General features: G+C 38.6%; 1 protein-coding gene across 1 annotated transcript in view; it reads left to right on the forward strand.

Annotated features, from left to right (window-relative positions):
- Positions 1-17402, forward strand: part of LRBA (LPS responsive beige-like anchor protein) — a 372144-nt gene that overhangs the window by 320146 nt on the left and 34596 nt on the right. Inside the window, exons 49-51 of the mRNA XM_059469874.1 lie at positions 10688-10777; positions 13920-14097; positions 16814-16876. Coding sequence (XP_059325857.1) covers positions 10688-10777; positions 13920-14097; positions 16814-16876 — 331 coding nt within the window. The remainder of the gene's footprint in view (positions 1-10687; positions 10778-13919; positions 14098-16813; positions 16877-17402) is intronic.

Below are 17402 nucleotides of genomic sequence, written 5' to 3' on the forward strand. Positions count from 1 at the left end.
GAGTAGATCAGGAGAGAGGGGTTTGAGTCGCAGCCAGTGGGGGAAGGGAGCTGCAGCCAGGAGAAGCAAGGCAAGGGATCCAGTATCCCTGCTGGCATATTGGTGCACTGCTCTTCCTGCAGAGACCATTCCTTCCTCCTCCTCTTCCCCTCCAAGCATTTTGGTAGTGCTGTCATGGACTCTGCTCCTTGTGTGTTTTGCTGAAGGAGGTGGCAGCTGCAGAGGGAAGTTGCTGTTCAGTGGGCAAGCAGTAAATATCCTGGTGAAAAACCCTGCATTTGCCAGCAGAGCTCTGCTGTGTCACTGCCTTCTGTTGACTTCCTCTTGAGCACCACGTTTTGATCTGTGGAACTCCCAGTCACAAGATCTGCTGTGGAAGGGCTCTTTCTTTGCCTGGATGGAAGGGGCAAGGAGTCATTTAGCACAGACAAATGTCATCCAGCTGTTCTGGAGAGAATTCACAGCACCTTCTTATCACAAATTCTGCTCTCTTTTTGCCATAGCTGTCCAAGAATGGAGTGAAAAAAAAAAAGTAGAATTAGATCTAAGTCGCTTAGACAAGTGACTGATTAGGAGCTGAAGCACAATGCATACAAAATAATTTGTATCTAGGACTGATTGGTGGGTATTCATCAGTGTTGGTCAGAAGAACAGAAATTCCTCTTGTCTCTGGCTCCGTGTAAGAAAGGACGACATGAATGTGGGCTGCCCTCAGTTACTACTTAAAAGTGCATTTCTCCACTGATATCCCTATGTAGTTAGTGTAAACACTGGATAAAAGCAAAGAAAAGAAACAAAGTTAGTAGCAGGAAGATGAAATATTATTTGGAGAATGCATCCTTGATTTTTACAGGAAGTACAAATGGTACTTGTATGTAGGATTTGTACTTCTCTACCCTTCAAGAAGCACCCTGAATTTTATACCATGCTTATCAAAAAGCCACATTTGAAAAACAAAACAAAACCAAACCATCTGATATGATCTTTGAAGTCAGCAATTAAGGAGGACTAATAATTTTTAAATTAGCAATAATATCTCTAAAAACACAAGAATAAGTCCCATTAAATAATAACATCGAGTTATTTGCTTTTTGCCTTAGATGGTTCTGTTGTATTGTACTTCTTCCTCTGAAGAGAAGCTGCCCTTTTGTTACATGAAGGTGGTCTGTTTAACATTAGGAAGCAAGCTTTCTCCATTTTTTGGCACCTTTCTTTCTATTGCTGATATTTCTTTTCCATATGAACTCAGGAGTTTCAAAAATTTTGAAGAATCAGTTTCGACATAGCATTTGGCTTGGTATTTGAATGTGCCACTTCTGATTATATATATAAAAAAGATAATTCCTTTATTTTCAGTTTTAAGGCATATGGGAAAATTATTTAATGGATAATAGCTTTTAAATGTTATTTAAGATTAATATCTTTGGGTAAGTTTTATGCATCTTAGGTCTATCTATTATGAGTCTTACTTTATTTTTAAATATTTACAGTTTGAAAGACTTCTGTGCCCAAAAGAAGTTACAAGGATGTTTAGTTTACATGACCCCAGTTCCATGACAGCAGTAGCAGATCTGATATCTTATCCCAGAGAAAGCATTTTGGGCTCTTCTTTAGGTCTGGTCATGGTGGGAGTTAATAGCATATTTCAGCTCTAGCTTAGCTGGAGAACCCTGACAACAGTGAATCTTTCACAGAGTATAAACACAACTTGTATTTATAACATAGTTAACATTTACTAAATAGTTGGGAAAATGATCAGTCTGGATTTGGCAGGTTGGACAACAGTCTTTGTTGTGGCTGTGATGAGTTTTAAAATGTAGGGTAAAATGGTTATAACATAACTGTCACAGAGCAGTAAATTTCCAGGTGCTGTATTTGGTAAGTAACAAATTCATTCAGGGAACATTCAAAGTACCTTAGAAACCATCTTTGAATTGTCTCTGGCTGGAAGTGTGCTGCACAGATGGCATGTTCAGTGTTGTACAGCACAGGAACAGTGGGGAAAGCCAAGTAAATGTCTGATATTGGTCTCATTTTAATTGCAAATCTGTATTAAAATACCTCTGTATGGAACTGGAATTAAGAAGGCTGTATTTAAAGGATTGTACAGTGATTTAATGGCTAAGGAGATGTGGACTTGGCAATGCATCCAAGCCCATGCCTTGGTCTGTTCCTGGGGTGGTACCTGTGGTAGGAGTGTGCAACAGAGGCAGGGCCTCCTGTGAGGGCAGGTACCACTGCTCAATGGAATCAGCCTGCCTGGGCATCAGGCCTGTCCCATGAAAGGATGCAGTATTTCCTTCTGGGGAAAGGAGCATTAAATAACAGGAGCACCACTCCTGCCACCCGTTTGTATCAGTTACCTATTAATTCTCACATCTCTGCTCACACTGTGACCTGCTTGTGGTGTTGGAGTAAAGGAGCAAAATGATCATAAGCAAGTGCTTACTGCAATTATCTGGGAGGTGTGGCACTCCTTTGATTCCATTCAACCTGGAGTTTGATGTCATGAATGGGGATTTATTGCCCTTTGTCTTAGCTTACATATTTACTACAGTGCTTACAAACAGACATGAAAAATATTCATCTGGGTTCTAATCCAGAAAAATATTTGACTTTGCTGTTCTATTTTAGTCTTCATTACAGGGTAGATTGTAATTTTACCTGCTGATTATGCTTCTCTATCCAGCAGAAAAAGAAGAGACATTTTAGAGTTAATTAAATTAGGACTGGGATGCTCCATGTATAAGGATTTAAAAAACTGGCAGGAAGTAGTAAAGTTTTTGGAAGGAGGTAACACATGTGAATTAGTTCTTCAGCTCTGAGTGCTTTTTTCACTCACCCTTGATTGAAATTCAAGGGATAGAAATTTTCAGTGCAGTCAGTTCGCTCACCTCTTGCTTGACCTGCCTTGAGGATCTATAAGAGTCAGAGAGGTCTAGAGACTCCCTGGGCTCCTTACATTTTCCTTTGTGCCTGGCTGGTCAGTTTGTTGTTTGTTGGCTAGCATTAAACAAGGTAGGGATAAAAGTGATATTCATAATGCTTCAAAAATAACTCCTTTTGATATAAATTGTTTCTGTTTTTAAAGTACTTTTTCCTCTTCCATATGTAGAAAGGATGAGATGTACTTGTATATAATAGTTACAGTTATACACCAAGTCATTTAGCCTTGAAAGAATCATGGAAGTGAACAGGCTACAGAATTTTTTGTGTCATCCACATGCTTTGATTATTTGTAGCCTCTTTATGCTATCTGAATGGTGTCTGTATTGACTTTCATAGTAATTGGGAAACTAAATATTTTTGTTTGGAATATTTTCATTCTATGTCCTTGTTGCAGCCCAGGGTGTCTAACCTAGTCATCAGTGTGGCTGTAGATATGTGTAGTGTTTACTTACCAAAATTTGTTATTTTAATTATTAGTTATACTTGGTAAATAGCTACTGCTTGAGTGACAAAGCTTGTGGTCATGCTGGAAGTGTTTTTCTCAAGCAGTTATCTAAAAGTAAAGTCTCAGTTAAATGCTACATTCTATTAAATAACAACAAAAATTCCATTTGTTGCAGTAGAAAACCCTGAGATAGCTTTGCACCCATAGTTTGGAAAGAGCAAGTTTGGTCTTGCAGGTAGTGATTATGAGAGTTTAAATAAATGTATTTCATAGCTTAAGAAAAGGAATTGTTTATTTCTTTTTCACAATTGTTGCAGATTCTGAAAGGTGATCAGAGAAGATAGTTTAAAGACCACTACATTTTGGATTTTGACATCTGTGTATTAACCTCCTTCAGATTGAAATGTTTTATTTTAATGAAGCTTTCTTATTTAAGAAATAGAGATGACATCAGTGTTTAGGAAATTCTGTGGACTGCTAACAGATTGGAATTGATTGCTTTTTTCCAGAGGAAAAAGTTTAATATAAGAAAATTTGGGATTGTTTAGCTATTTAGAGAAGCAAATGAATAATGCCAGAAATTGAAGTTTGAGGGTGTTGTGCATGGCAGTGCCACTGCTTTCTCTGTGATAATTATTAATTTGAAATGAAAGCACTGATTTGCTCTCTAGAAGTCTTTAGCTGCCACAGAAAAGAGAAGGAGGAAGCGATTTTGGTTGTGGTGCTCAAATAAAACAGAAACTGTTGTATTTTAAAAAACTGATTCCAGAGCACCTTAGGCTTTTGCTTGTATTGACTCCAGTTTTATTTGCAGGTCCTTAAATTGATCTTTACTCTCCTTTTAGACTCTTTTCCCTTTTTATTTTGTCAGTCTCTTTGAAGTACTACCAGACTTGTTTTTGTAGTTCTAGTGCTTTTTATCTGCTTCTTTCCAGTAGCCAAAGATTTAGGTGTTTTGAATGAGCACATCAATGTTCCAGACAGAGATACTGTTTGAAATTATCCATGAACCCAGAGCCTCTGAACATTATTGAGTGACATTTGTTTCTGTTGGTTGTGTCTGCTCTGACTAACTGGTTTCTTTCAGATTGGCAGCTGGGATTATGCTGCAGTGGACGGACAGCTGCGTGAGCTGGAGATTGCAGCCAGGCCGGGCTGTGCCTCTGCTTAATATGCCTGGAATGTATAGATTCACACTGGGGCAACGTGCACGGCCCTGAGGGGCTGCTGTTTGTATTCTTACAAACTGTGATTGCTTCCTGTTTTATTTTAATGAGTGCCATGTAATTGTCACACTGATTTGTCTGGACAAAAAGACTTCATTTTTTCTTTTTTCTCACAGAAAATTCCTTGCTGTTGTTTAAGAGCTGGTATAGTGTTTTTGTTTGTAAAGATATGGTGGAAGGCATCCTATGCAGATCTCCTTTCTTCACTTTTCTGATGTGAATAGGATAATGTATTATTCATATATTGATTTCAAACAGCTTGAGGAAAAAAAAAGTAATCCTGCTTAGGGTAACCCCTTTCCATCCATGCATCTGTAATATGGATTTTATAAACAACAAGTGGTTAGACCAGTAACCAATCTCTAGACTATTCTGGTATTTTCAGAACTCAGATATTTTCAGACAGAAGGAGGTGAAACTGGGGGGTGATAAGAAGAAAAGAAATATATTATGCAGCAGATATATTTCTTACAAGGAAGGTACAAAGCAGAAAGGAAAAAAAAAGCTGAATGGCCCTAATTTCTCCATGTATCTGTAGTTTTTTTTGTGTAATGAGGCCCACAGTTTTGTTACAGACCTTGCTAACACACAGGCAAGGGTTGTGCACATTTTGCTCCATCCCAAGTTGCTCGTGTGCCCTAAGAAGGCCCCTCTCTGCAGGCTGCTGACAGTATTTCTGCCCACGCTTCGGCTCTGGAGCCATAACCCTGAGGTGCTGGGCTTGGAGCTGTACCTGCATTAGTGGGCAGCAACAGGAGCCTTCTGCATTCTGCTTGGTTAGCAGAGGGAACATCACAAACATTCTGCAGTCAGGTTTAATGACACCTAGAGAACAATAGGTAACTCTTGGTCTTGTAGTGTCTTTTCCTTAGCCTTTCTTCTGCTCCATTCTCTTCCCTGCTATTTGTTAGATTTCAAAGCTAGCACGCACACTTTTCTTAAATCGGTAGATTAAGTGAATGATGAAATGAGAAAACAAAATATGGAAGTGATTCAGAACAAAATGTTTGATTTGTAAAGTCAAAACAAGAGAAATAATTTTCTGGTTTGACATGAAGAAACTAGGCTGCTCATTTCATTTTTAAAATAGCAAATGGGAGTGTGTGAATTTATGATACTAACATTTGAGTGCTGTATTTTTTTCCTTGGGTCAAGTGTAGTGCAATATCCCCAGGGCAGGTGTACAGTCAGCCAGCATATACATTGCCTCTGTTAGAAAAGCATTTTGCCCATTTTTTACAATCTTGATCTAATGGGGATTGTTAAGAAACAGGGGAGATGGTGCTACAAAGAGCTTCTCTTTACAATCTTGTGCCTCTTTCCAGCAATTTTATCTATTGTTATGAATTGTGCTTGCTCTCTGGCTAGTGTTATCTGTATTCCTGTAGTCCTAGAGGAATTTAAATAAGAATTTTCCTGTAGGGGTGTAAGTGGCTCTCTCTGATCAGAGGGGGTTTTCTGATCACTTGTTACCAGAGCTGGATTTTAATCATTGTCCGTAGGGAAAGGAGCTCCTTGGTTGGCCGCTGAGCCATTCAACTTCCCTGTCAAACAGTCTGTGTTCTCTGATGCTCTAAAGCAACATCTGGGTGGAAGGAAGGGGAAAGCAAGTAATCATAATTGCATATCACTCAAGCCAATAGAAATCACTGAGGAACATGTGTGTAAACCTTTTTGAATATTGAAAAGTGAGGTAGGAGCGGCAGAGAGCCAAAATAATTACTTTTGCAAGGGCTGTTATTTTCTGGACATAAATACTGGGCAGAAAGATGGAGGATGAACCCAAAACATTTTCTGTCCCTGACATGTGTGCTGAAAGAATATATATTACAATGCATGGTGTTATTTCACCTGGGGTTTCAAATGTTTGGCAACTAGATCGTAGAGATTTGGGAAGTAACTGGGAATACTTTGGTGCAGAACAGTAAAGGAGCTGAGAGCAGCCTCTTAGTAGCAGATGAGGAGGTTGTAGCTTGTTGAACTCTCAGACCAAGGCATGCATTTTAACATGGGTGTGCTGTGCCCCTGGACTCCTCAGTTTGGTGCTTTGTGTCTGAGGAGGCATGATGAAAGCAACTCTGAGCTATTCGCTTTAAAGGTACTTAAATCTGGAGTTAAATGGTGTATGTCTTGCCTTTTAACTGTTATGGGCCTTCATTTGAGAATTTGAGTTCAAAACTGGAGACCGTTTCATTCTTTCTCTGTGACACTCACTGCAGCTCCCCCTCCACCCGCCCTCCCTCATATTTAATTTTATAGTTCTTTCAGACGTAAACATGAAAAAAAGGCAATTTTGAGTTAGTTTCTGAGTGTTGCTGCAAAGAAAAGTAACAAACATCTGTTTTTACCTTAACTGCATCCATATGTTCAACCTCCCCATCACCCTCCTTCCCAAAAAATTTACAGCCGTATTTGATGGGTACTGCATATTGTTGAATTAACTTTCTTCACAGTTAGATGAGAGGGTAAGTTCAGAGACTGGAAATAGCCATACTAAGCAGTGACCAGGAATTACATTATAGCTAAGCCAAGTTTTCAAGTTCTTTACTTTCCTTCTTTCTGTTTGCTTCTCTATTCTCCTTTTCCCCTTCCCATACCCCAACAGAAGAGGAGATGACCTAGGAGGCTTTTTAGGAATAGGTACAATCAGATAAATGTTAACTTAGGAAATTTTCCTATGGCTTTCATGCTTCTAAATTAATTAACATTCCAAATACAGTGTTACATAAGTATGTGTTTGGGATGCATACTGTGTGAATTATTGTAAAGGGTTGCTTATCTTGTTTCATTTTATTGCTTCTTGTTGTAGCATCTGGAGCAATTCTGGCCTTACCAAAATTTTGAGTTTGTAGATTATTAACAGGAAAAAGGCTGTTTTACTTTGGTATTTGAGAAACACTGAAATAAAATGTGGAATGATACTGTTTTATTTGTGGCACACATCTTGCTTTCAGTGATAAGAGTTTGTCAGGCTAAAAATGTCTTTCAAGCAAAGGTTATGTTTGTCTTACCAGTTATATTGTGTCCTTAATAGATGTGAAACTGGTTGTGCAAATTTCCCAAATGTTTCTACCTACAGTCATGTGAATGGCTGTGTGCTCCAGAGGAATCCAGCAGTGTGACAACACATGCCCTTCCTCTACTGCTGGAGGAGCTGTCTTTTAGTAATACTGACTGATGCTGGTAATAATTATTTTCAAGAAAGCTCAGTTAGAGGCTGGGCTGGAATTCACTAGAAAGGAAGTGGATGGAGACTTTCTGACTGATGGGCATTTTACTGTATTTTCTCAGGTGAATGGCAGGTAGGTTATTTTCTTAAAGGAGATACTAATTATATCTCTGAGAAAAAGATTCTCTGGTCCTACCTGATTTTCTTTGACAAGTTGAACAGAAGTCTGAGTGGCATCTGGTGGCTCTTTCTGCTGTTACATAAATTGAGAGATGGGGATTGACTCCATCACATTTCTGCTGACAGAGGGAGGTCATCTTGCATCCTTCTGTATGTGATCCTTCTGACTGAGACATCAGAATGTGGAGCTGACATCTGGATTGACTTTGAATACAATCGGGGAAAAGGAAGGAACCATTTGGGCTTGCTAGTGCACTCTCTTGGTCATTATTACTAAATGTAGAAACTAAAAAGAGAAACCTTTACTCTTTTTTTCATGGTAACCAGAAAGAATGCAGAAGATTTTTTTCTGAAGTCTAGCCACTATGTCTAGACATATTTGTCCAAGTGTTGTTGCCTTTACTCAACAGTTCTTCAAATTTCTTTTGGATTTCTGAAGACACCAGTAAAGACGACAAACTCAAACTAGGTCATAAACAGTGTCTGTTAAGACTGAAAATGGAGAATTTGTGATCCTCTGAGGCAGGGTTTGGCAAAACCATTGTTCCACTGGTCAGCAGCTTCACCAGGTCTGACAGACACTATGTGAAAATAGACAGTGCCTCTTGACTGGCAGGTTGAGTACAGTATTTTATACTTGATCTGCATCAGTTTGAGCTCTTGTAATGATGAATGTATTGAAATACTGTGCATCAATATGTGATATCTTGTGTTTCTTATCATTTGCCCTCACTGTTGGCACCATGTAAGTGTATAGTTTCCAGAGATATTATTGGGCATTAAAAGACATACCAGATTTCAAGGTTGAGATAAAAATTCTGATTCTATTTAAATGATGAACATGAGCATTTGGGAATGAAAGTTTCTGTATTGATCATAAGTCAATATACAAGGAAGTGATTAAATCTAAAGCTCATTATTTCCTTGCTTTATCTTTTCTCAGTTCTAAAAGAAAGGCATGGGAGTTGTGTTTCAAGAATATTTTATCCTGTATTCTTCTGGTTCTACCCTCAATGCAGGGCAGAATTCCCATTTGCTGGTAAAAATATGCTGCTTAATCTGCAAGTAAGTTTGGGCACATCTTTTTAAAATCTGGATGTTTTGAAACAAAGAGCATTTTATGGAGAGGGTAGGGCTGCTGACCAGTTCATTTGTTAATGCCTCATGTCTTAAGAGACTTCGAAGTTTTTGTGATTCCCTTGATATCTTGAGTCGCAAACCCCCAGATTTGAATTTTAATGTAGTGTGTCTCATCAGCAGGAAGGAGACTCATGTGGTCTTACTGAGCTTTAGTATTTCATGAGTCTGATACTGCTGTTCCTCAAAAAGTGCTCACTGCATCACACTGTATCTGTGTGTCAGATTCCAGCCAGCTTTTTGATACCTTATTCACCAGTTCTTTGAACATTATGGTCCTTCCCAGAGAGGGCAAGAGTGTTAGAATCTGTTCACAGACTAATTTCAACTCCTGCTCTGGTGAGTTCAGATATTTCAAAAGCCCTGCCAAATAGAGTAAGGTCAAGTGTTGTGGATGGCATGTTTACTATCAAGAGGATGATTATTTTAAGGTTTCAGGTGCATTCTAGTTTTGGCTTTGTTATTTTTTTAACAGGAGAATGTCCTACTAATGGTCTTTATAATTATATAAAAATAATTGTTTGTAAGAGTAAGGTCAGCATTGGTGTTATTCCATTGTCTTTAAAATTTTAAGGAGTGGCTAAAATAGACCAGGAAATGTAAGTGCAAGGAGCATTGAGGAAGATTGAACCATGAAAAAGAAGAATTAGGGAATATACCTGAGGCATCAGCCCATGTACAGCATGCTAGTCCACAGCAAAGGCAAGGTGATTAGTTAAGCTCACAATGAAAGAGATAGAAACTCAGCTGAATGATTTGAGATTTCAGCCTGTTTCTGTGCATGGTGCAGGGGGCCAACATGACAAGAAGTAACTTGTTGAATTTTGGCTGCTTGATGTTATCTTTAAACTTAAACCTCTTAGTGGGCTAAGAGGTGGCAACATGGAAAATTAGCTGGACATGCCTGGGGCAAGAAATATAAGTTCACAGGTTTAAACATAATTATTTTAAAGAAGTCACTATGCATAATATTTTCATATGAAATGAAAATGAAGGAAGTACTAAAGCATGTTGCTGAAGATGCAGATAAACTTTAAAAACCCCCTTGTGTTATGCCTTCATGTTCTCCTGTAGTTTTGCTGTTGGTAGTTTAATGCATCCTAACATTGTTTGCTCTTCTTGAATAAACCTGGAAGTAAAAGCTCAGTATTGCTTTCCTTCTAGTTACTGCTGTGAAATGAAGCAATGGAGTTTAATGTACAACACTTAATACCCGCAGAAACTTTTTAAAAGTTAACTTTTGGTTTTGAGTTATGATACAAACAGGATAAGCCAGTGTTAGAAAGGAAAAATGGAGCCAATATAGAGGGTTTCTGATTATAATAGCTTGTTTCTGTTTAATATCATTGAGCAGGATGAGGTTTTGCAGAGTTTCTCATGGAAATAGCATCCACAGTACTAAAATGATTACCTCATTCTTAGTACCAGTGCCAAGCACTTAGCCCCACAGTGAACACACGGGGTTGATTTTCAACATGAAACAAGCCAGAAGTGTGGAATGACATTTTCAGGTGACAGTTATGGTTCTATTGCCTGTAATTAGCACCTCTTAACATGCAAACCTGCCTGTGCCTTTTCCAGGCTGTGGAAGCTCAAATACGAAGTTTTGGACAGACCCCTTCCCAACTGCTCATAGAACCACATCCTCCGAGAAGTTCTGCCATGCAGGTGGTAAGTGCCATGTTAACTCTTTGTGACCTGCCATTGTGCTCACTTCCTTTGCTACCTTACCTTTGCAGAAGTGGACACTTTCACTTTGCTTTTATGTGGTTGTGGAATTATTTTATTAAAACCAGCAGATGAGTTACGATTCGGTAGGAGTTGCATGCAGTGCTTAACTATTTCTTTTATTTGTTGCAGAAAGAATTGCATTGATTTCTAGTGTAGCTTTTTTTTTTGTCAGTGTAATCTAAGAACACTTCATCAGTTGATTTTGTTAATACCATACCTGTACAGGTGAGAGCCAGTCTTCGTGGAGACAATTTAGTTAATCTTTGGCAGATTCCCCAAGAAGCATGGATTTAGGAGGTGGAACTTCCTTGTCTTTTCCCCCAGGCATAGGTTTTCCCTTAAAACCAGGATTACTAGGAATTCATGAGCTGAAACTTACATAACAAAGAATGTGACTAAATGTGTTTTGCAGTAAAGCTAGGGTGATAAAATCCAGGCAGTGAGCATTAACATGCTTTCCCTTTTACCTCTACTTGTGTCTAATATAATTTTATTTTACAAACTATTATTATATTACTGATCTTTTTTCATATCATGTTGTGTGCAGTCCTTGTGTTTAAAATATCATTTGTGTTGTTGTAGGTCCAGATCTAAAGATGTTAAGTGATATTCTGACAAGTGGAGCAAATGGTCTGCTAATTCCCAAGGTTTTCAAAAGGTTATATTCCCTTATTGTTAGAGTGTACATTTTACACTGCAATACAAAAAAACCCCAAAAACCATAAACATGTCATACAGGACATGCAAGAGGAAAATACATCCTACTCAAGCAGACTAAGGTTATTAATTTAAAAACATATCTGAAGTGCAGAAGGTTTTAAAAGATTACACAGAAACATGAAATGTTTCCAAAGTAGCTTACAAACCTTGTGATGCAGGAGTCTCAGAAGTGTAAACTTCCTTGATAAACTGATCTACTGGCCTTTCTCAAATGCATCTGTGTTGTACCTGAGAGCTGCTCGGCTGCCTGTGCCCCATGCCAGGTCCCAGGCCAGCAAACACTGCAGGCACTCGTGTGTGTGTTTCAGAAGAGCCCTGCTAACAGGGATATTGGGGAGCCCAGGTACTCCCCTTCATGCAGCCACTTGCCATATGTCTGTCTGTCTGTCATGGTGCCATGCACTGAGTGCTCACTCTAATTTAAAGGGATTTGTTTCAGGAAGAGGAGCAACTTGAGAAGTTGATTATTGACTAATTAGTCAGAGCCATTGTTATATAAATAAATTTGATACCAGAAAGCAGTTTGTGTGGTTTTATCATAATATTTTTCATGATGCTGAATTAGTGAAGATTTAGTATGTAACAGAAGAAGTTAAAATATAAGAAGTTAGCTGTTTCTAAATCCTGTGGTTTTTTTGGGCTGGGGTACACCCAGAAAAAAAAAGCCCTTAATTCTTCACTTGCTGGTTTTGTGGATATTAATACATGTTTACGTAATAGCACTATATTAAGTGGTTTTAAAAGTATTCCTAGAGCTGAAATACAGTAGGGATATTTTTCCTGTCATAATTTTGAATTATTTCTAGTTGCATTATTTACTGAGTTTTGTTTTCGTGTGTGTGTGTGCATGAATAGAGCTGAAATGGAAGTTACCACGTGCTGTGTTAAGTGCACAAGCCATAATATACACCAGGTGTAGTAATTAGCAGTCACACGAAGGCTGCCTATTTGTCTGGTTTTGCTGCTGTTGCTGTATCCCCTTGTGTTTTCAACCATCAGATAGCTGGATTTAATTGAGGCCACATCAGATGAGGCATTACTGACACCTTTAATTGAATGAGCATCCAGGGAGGATTAACTCATAATATTGATTGGCTTTTAGCCACTTGCTCAGAAGGGTGTCTGGGTAGCTTATTAGTTGCTTTTATTTACACCTTTATGCAAGACTGTAAATAGGAATTCATAGGGCAATATGTTTTTCTAAGTACTCTTAATAACTTTTTTAAAAGGAGTGATAATAAAAATGCAAATGTATTTAATTTTTTTATTAGTTCTGTATAAATATACATTAAATGTATGCACTTACATACACATATATGTAATGAAATATTGCAGGTGGAGAATAGTCAAGGACACTTCATTAGTATTCCAATTTGGTTATTAGAAAATTACAAACACTTGAGCTGTGTAGCTACTGGTGACCATGATGATTGTACCTCTGCATTTCAATGGGATTCTCTTTTTTTCACGTGTATCACACAGTCATAAACCCATCAGATGTTGCTTTTTCTCCTCACGTTTGATATCCAGATCCTCAATATTTTGTTTTGATGTTTGCAGTACTCTTAGAGCACTTAGTTAAAAAGTTAATAAACTTTCCAACTTACTAAACTGAAAAAACCAAAAACCTAAAAAGTTATGTTGAAAATGAGAGTCTGGATTAATTTCTTTCCTTTAGCATTTCTGGAAACAATGCAGGATAGTGTCTGTAATCACGTCCACTTTGTATTCTTTACAAGTCCATTTAATTATGTTTGTCTTTTCAAACACGTTTGCAGTGAAGTCTTCTACTTTGCATTCATAAATCTTATTTTTGTACACCAGAAATATACACAGAACATATATCTAGTGTATGTGTGTATCTGTTTATTTTAATGCTCTTTCATGTTCTCATCTGGCTTGTAAAGAATTGCAGTCTGCCAATTTAATGTAACTCGAGACAATCTCTGGGAGCAGGAATTTCTTTTGCTCACTATTTTTTGTGTTTCCCTCCTGGTTTGGCATTGCTTTCCTTGACATTCTGTCTCTGCAGATATGAAGGAGAATTCTTTTAGCAGAGATAGGCAATTGAAAACTTTTAGTTTAATCTGCTGTGATCTGTAGCAAAGTCTGTGTACAGACACCCTGTGTTGAACAAAGCTCTAAGATTGATAGGGTGCAGGCAAGGTTTTCTGCCTAAAATGTATTTCCACAAGCCTTTCCACTTATTATTGCATTTGCTTTTCTACTGCAGCTTCTATCAGATCTCGTGGTTTTTAATTCAATCTTCCTTCTCTTGTCCTGTCTCTTCTCCTCCCCGTGTTCTCTTTTCCCGTGTATTTGGGTTCTTGTCGTGTGCACTCAACAGTATCTCCTCCTGCAGAGCCCCTTGATGTTCACAGAGCAGGCCCAGCAGGATGTTATCATGGTCCTCAAGTTCCCGTCCAACTCGCCGGTCACTCACGTGGCTGCCAACACCCAGCCTGGCCTGGCCACTCCCGCCGTGATCACGGTCACTGCCAACAGGCTCTTTGCTGTGAACAAGTGGCACAGCCTCCCTGGTGAGTACCTGAAAGCAAGGAGCCTGAGAAACCCCTGCCATCCAGCAGCACTCCTCTTGTCTGGTCACAATTGGCTGCAGAACTATGGTGGGTTTAAAGTGGAAAAAGCAAATCCAGTTCATTGGCACAGCAGGCTCTTCACATGTGCGCTTAGTTTCTCCTTGGAAAGGGAATCTGAGCTATTGCAGCAAGATATGTAGCACACCAAAGGTTTGTAAAAACAATATGTTTCCTTCCAGGCCATCAGGCACCATGCAAGGAGACAAAAACAGTCTATCACAATAAAGGCACACTCTTCCTCTTAAATCTGTTGTTCTGTCTGTTGGGAGTCTGAACCTTATCGTGTCAAAGGCAGTTTTAAAGCATGTAGAACTTGCCCGAAATCTTCTCTGCCAGTTTTTTGTTAATTAAAAACTTGATATTCTGCTCTTAAAGCCACCCCATGAGAATTAGAAAATAAAATATATCTGAGGTCTTGTCTTAAACATCCCAAAGTTATTTATGTAGGTGCTTATGTATTGTTAGTATGAAAGGAAAACAAAATAGCCATTTGCACAGCAACTAATAAAATTAATTTTCCTTTAAAAGAATTAAAAGCAGAATTATATTTTCAAGCTGTACTTGAAAATATAATTCTGCTTTTAATTCTGATATTCTCCAATCTTAAAGACATCAGTCTTCCTTTCCTTGACTATGACAGTCTTACGCCCAAGCTGTCAAAGGAAGTTTATTTTGGTGCAATGCAGTATATTTGGTCAAAGGCTTTTTAAGAAAGGGGGGGAAAATGACTTTCCACTAAAATAACTTAAATAGAAGATACTCGCATCAGAGAAACACTTACATGGTTGAAATTCCTGCTAAGAAATCTTGACCCATGGTCCTTGATTCCTTTTTGAAAAAAGCCAGATGACTCCCACACTTTTTTCCTAATTCTTACAAATTACCTCTCAAATAGAAACATCTATGTATTATTTCACCCGCCCAAGAAACACTTCAAGAGAAAGGTGGGAAGGAAGGGGGGAAGGGAGACTTGTCTAAGATAACAAGTTGCAAGCAAGAACTATTTACATGGCTCCCAAGATTTCTTTGAAAGGAGGATGGCAGTATCCTCTCATAGCTTGGATGTGTGACAGTGGGCATATAATAGTCAAGGCTTTTAAAAAATGGCCTTTGTGAACATACAACTCATGGGAAGAAGAAAATATTCAAAAGTGGTGGGAGTTGGTTTTGATTTCAACAGAATTCTGCTGGTTGATGATCCGTGAGCAAGCAACCAGTTTGGTGAGTGCAATAGTAACTGGTTTGAGTTGAACAGAGCTTTCAGATTTTTCAGGCTTTTCCCTCCCCTCTGAAAGGGAGAGCAGTAAGGTGTGCTTTAGAGTTGCTATTTTTTTCATTTAGAGGCATTTTACACTTGTCTTGCCATTAGACAAACAGAAGCCAACCATAAATATTCAAGAAAAAATCACCTCACCCCATTTCTGTGAGAGCACACATCAGTTGCAGGCTGTTAATGGAGTACTGTGCTCTTAAGAAATCTGTCTGCGGACTCCCGAGCCTGTGCTATTGTTGACTTCCAATTTTATACCAAAATGGGGTCTCCTAGGATGAGAGGGCAGGTATCATTACTGCTCCATATCCCCTGCTGTGGGCTTAGCATTGTCTTTGTTAATGAGGCATCATGATAAAAAAGTTAAGTTGCCAAGTGACCAGTTGTCACTAATGTGTAATTAAAAAGCCCATTCCTGCCTTTGAATATGAATTTGGTGGCTTTGCTGACATCTAATGGCACTGGTAGCCAGCAGGATGCTCTTTTTTGTCACATAGATTTCCTGTTTTCTTCTATGTTGGTGTTTCATTAGAACTTTGCATTTATTTATGAATCAGTTATTTAAGAAATCCTTGTATCGACACTGATTTTTATATTAAGCTGTGGATGGTAGGTAGAAAAATCATAAGTGTACGTATTTAGCCATTATTTCTTCTTTCTCTTCCAAACAGACTGCTGGGGGGGGGGGGGGGGAGGGCGGTGGTCAGGGGGATGGAGAGCAGTTGGTTTGTTTCTTTGTAGTGAAGCTGTGGAAAAAAAAAAGGTTTCTTTTTAGCCCTGCAGGAGAATTCAGTACATAAACATTTTACTGGTATTTCAGGTGCCCAGATGAAATGTGGGTTGGCAGAATTAATATATTAACTTCTATGCAAACTAGCAAATAGATGGGTTTTGGTGAAGGATGAATCCTTAAATACTGGCTGACTATGAGATGACTATGAGATTTCCCTCTCTGTATCATAAACTGACTTTTTTTAAAAAATGTCCTTTGTGCTTCAGTTGTCCAAAGCAGTCCTTTAAAAAGTGAAGAGGAAAATAGTATTTGCTACAGTCAGCAGATGGTTGTCACATTTTGTTTTCAGTCCTCTTTACCACTTAATTTTGTTTTGTTGCGACAGGAGAGGTTGCCAGTAAAGCATCTGCTAGAGCTTATGGCTCAGGACCAGAGCTGCTGCTGATGGCCTACATTCAGAATAGCGCTAATCTAAAATAAATGTTTAATAAGCAGCCTGCAAAAGCACCTGGATTTTTTTTGTTTTTCATTCAATTGATGCAGAAGAATCTTGAATGGTTAAAAAAAAGGGCGTAGCTTTGATTTATAAAATATATGTGGCTTCATGTATTAAAAAAATGCAAAGTTTAAAAATCTTCTTTCCTGAATTCCAGCTCATCAAGGTGCTGTACAAGACCAGCCTTACCAGCTGCCAGTGGAAATCGATCCTCTCATAGGTCTGTCACTTCCTTCTCTCTTTGCGATTCATTAAGCTCTGTATGGTGGCCCTGAAGTGTAGATTACGGTTGTTTTTCACTTGCTGGTTGCTGGGAATGGAATTTTCCTGATAAACCATTTGCATGCAAATTGGAATGCAATGAGCTGTGGCTATGCTGGTATTTCATCAACTCCCCCTCGTTGGTTTGCCTAATTTGAACAGGCCTAGGACGCGTGTCAGTGAAAATTAATATGGATGCTGTAATAATGTGTGATTGAGAATGTGCATGAAGTACTGTCAGGATAATATTGGATCTTTTCATCACTCAGACTTGTTGATGAGCAGGAGCGAGGAACGTTATGATGAATTGGTGCTCTGGTAATGTGATGGAGCTCCTTTGCTGAGGAAATTTTCATAATAACAGTGGGGTTCTTAACTGCACCGTGTTGTGAAAATAAAACCATAGTGCTAGGGTTCCATCATTAAAGGAGATCAATCCTTTCTTCATAGACCTGCTGTTCAGGCTGAGGGGATTAATGTGTAAT

The sequence above is a fragment of the Ammospiza nelsoni genome, chromosome 4 (genome assembly GCF_027579445.1).
Source record: "Ammospiza nelsoni isolate bAmmNel1 chromosome 4, bAmmNel1.pri, whole genome shotgun sequence".
In the NCBI taxonomy this organism is placed as follows: Eukaryota; Metazoa; Chordata; class Aves; order Passeriformes; family Passerellidae; genus Ammospiza; species Ammospiza nelsoni.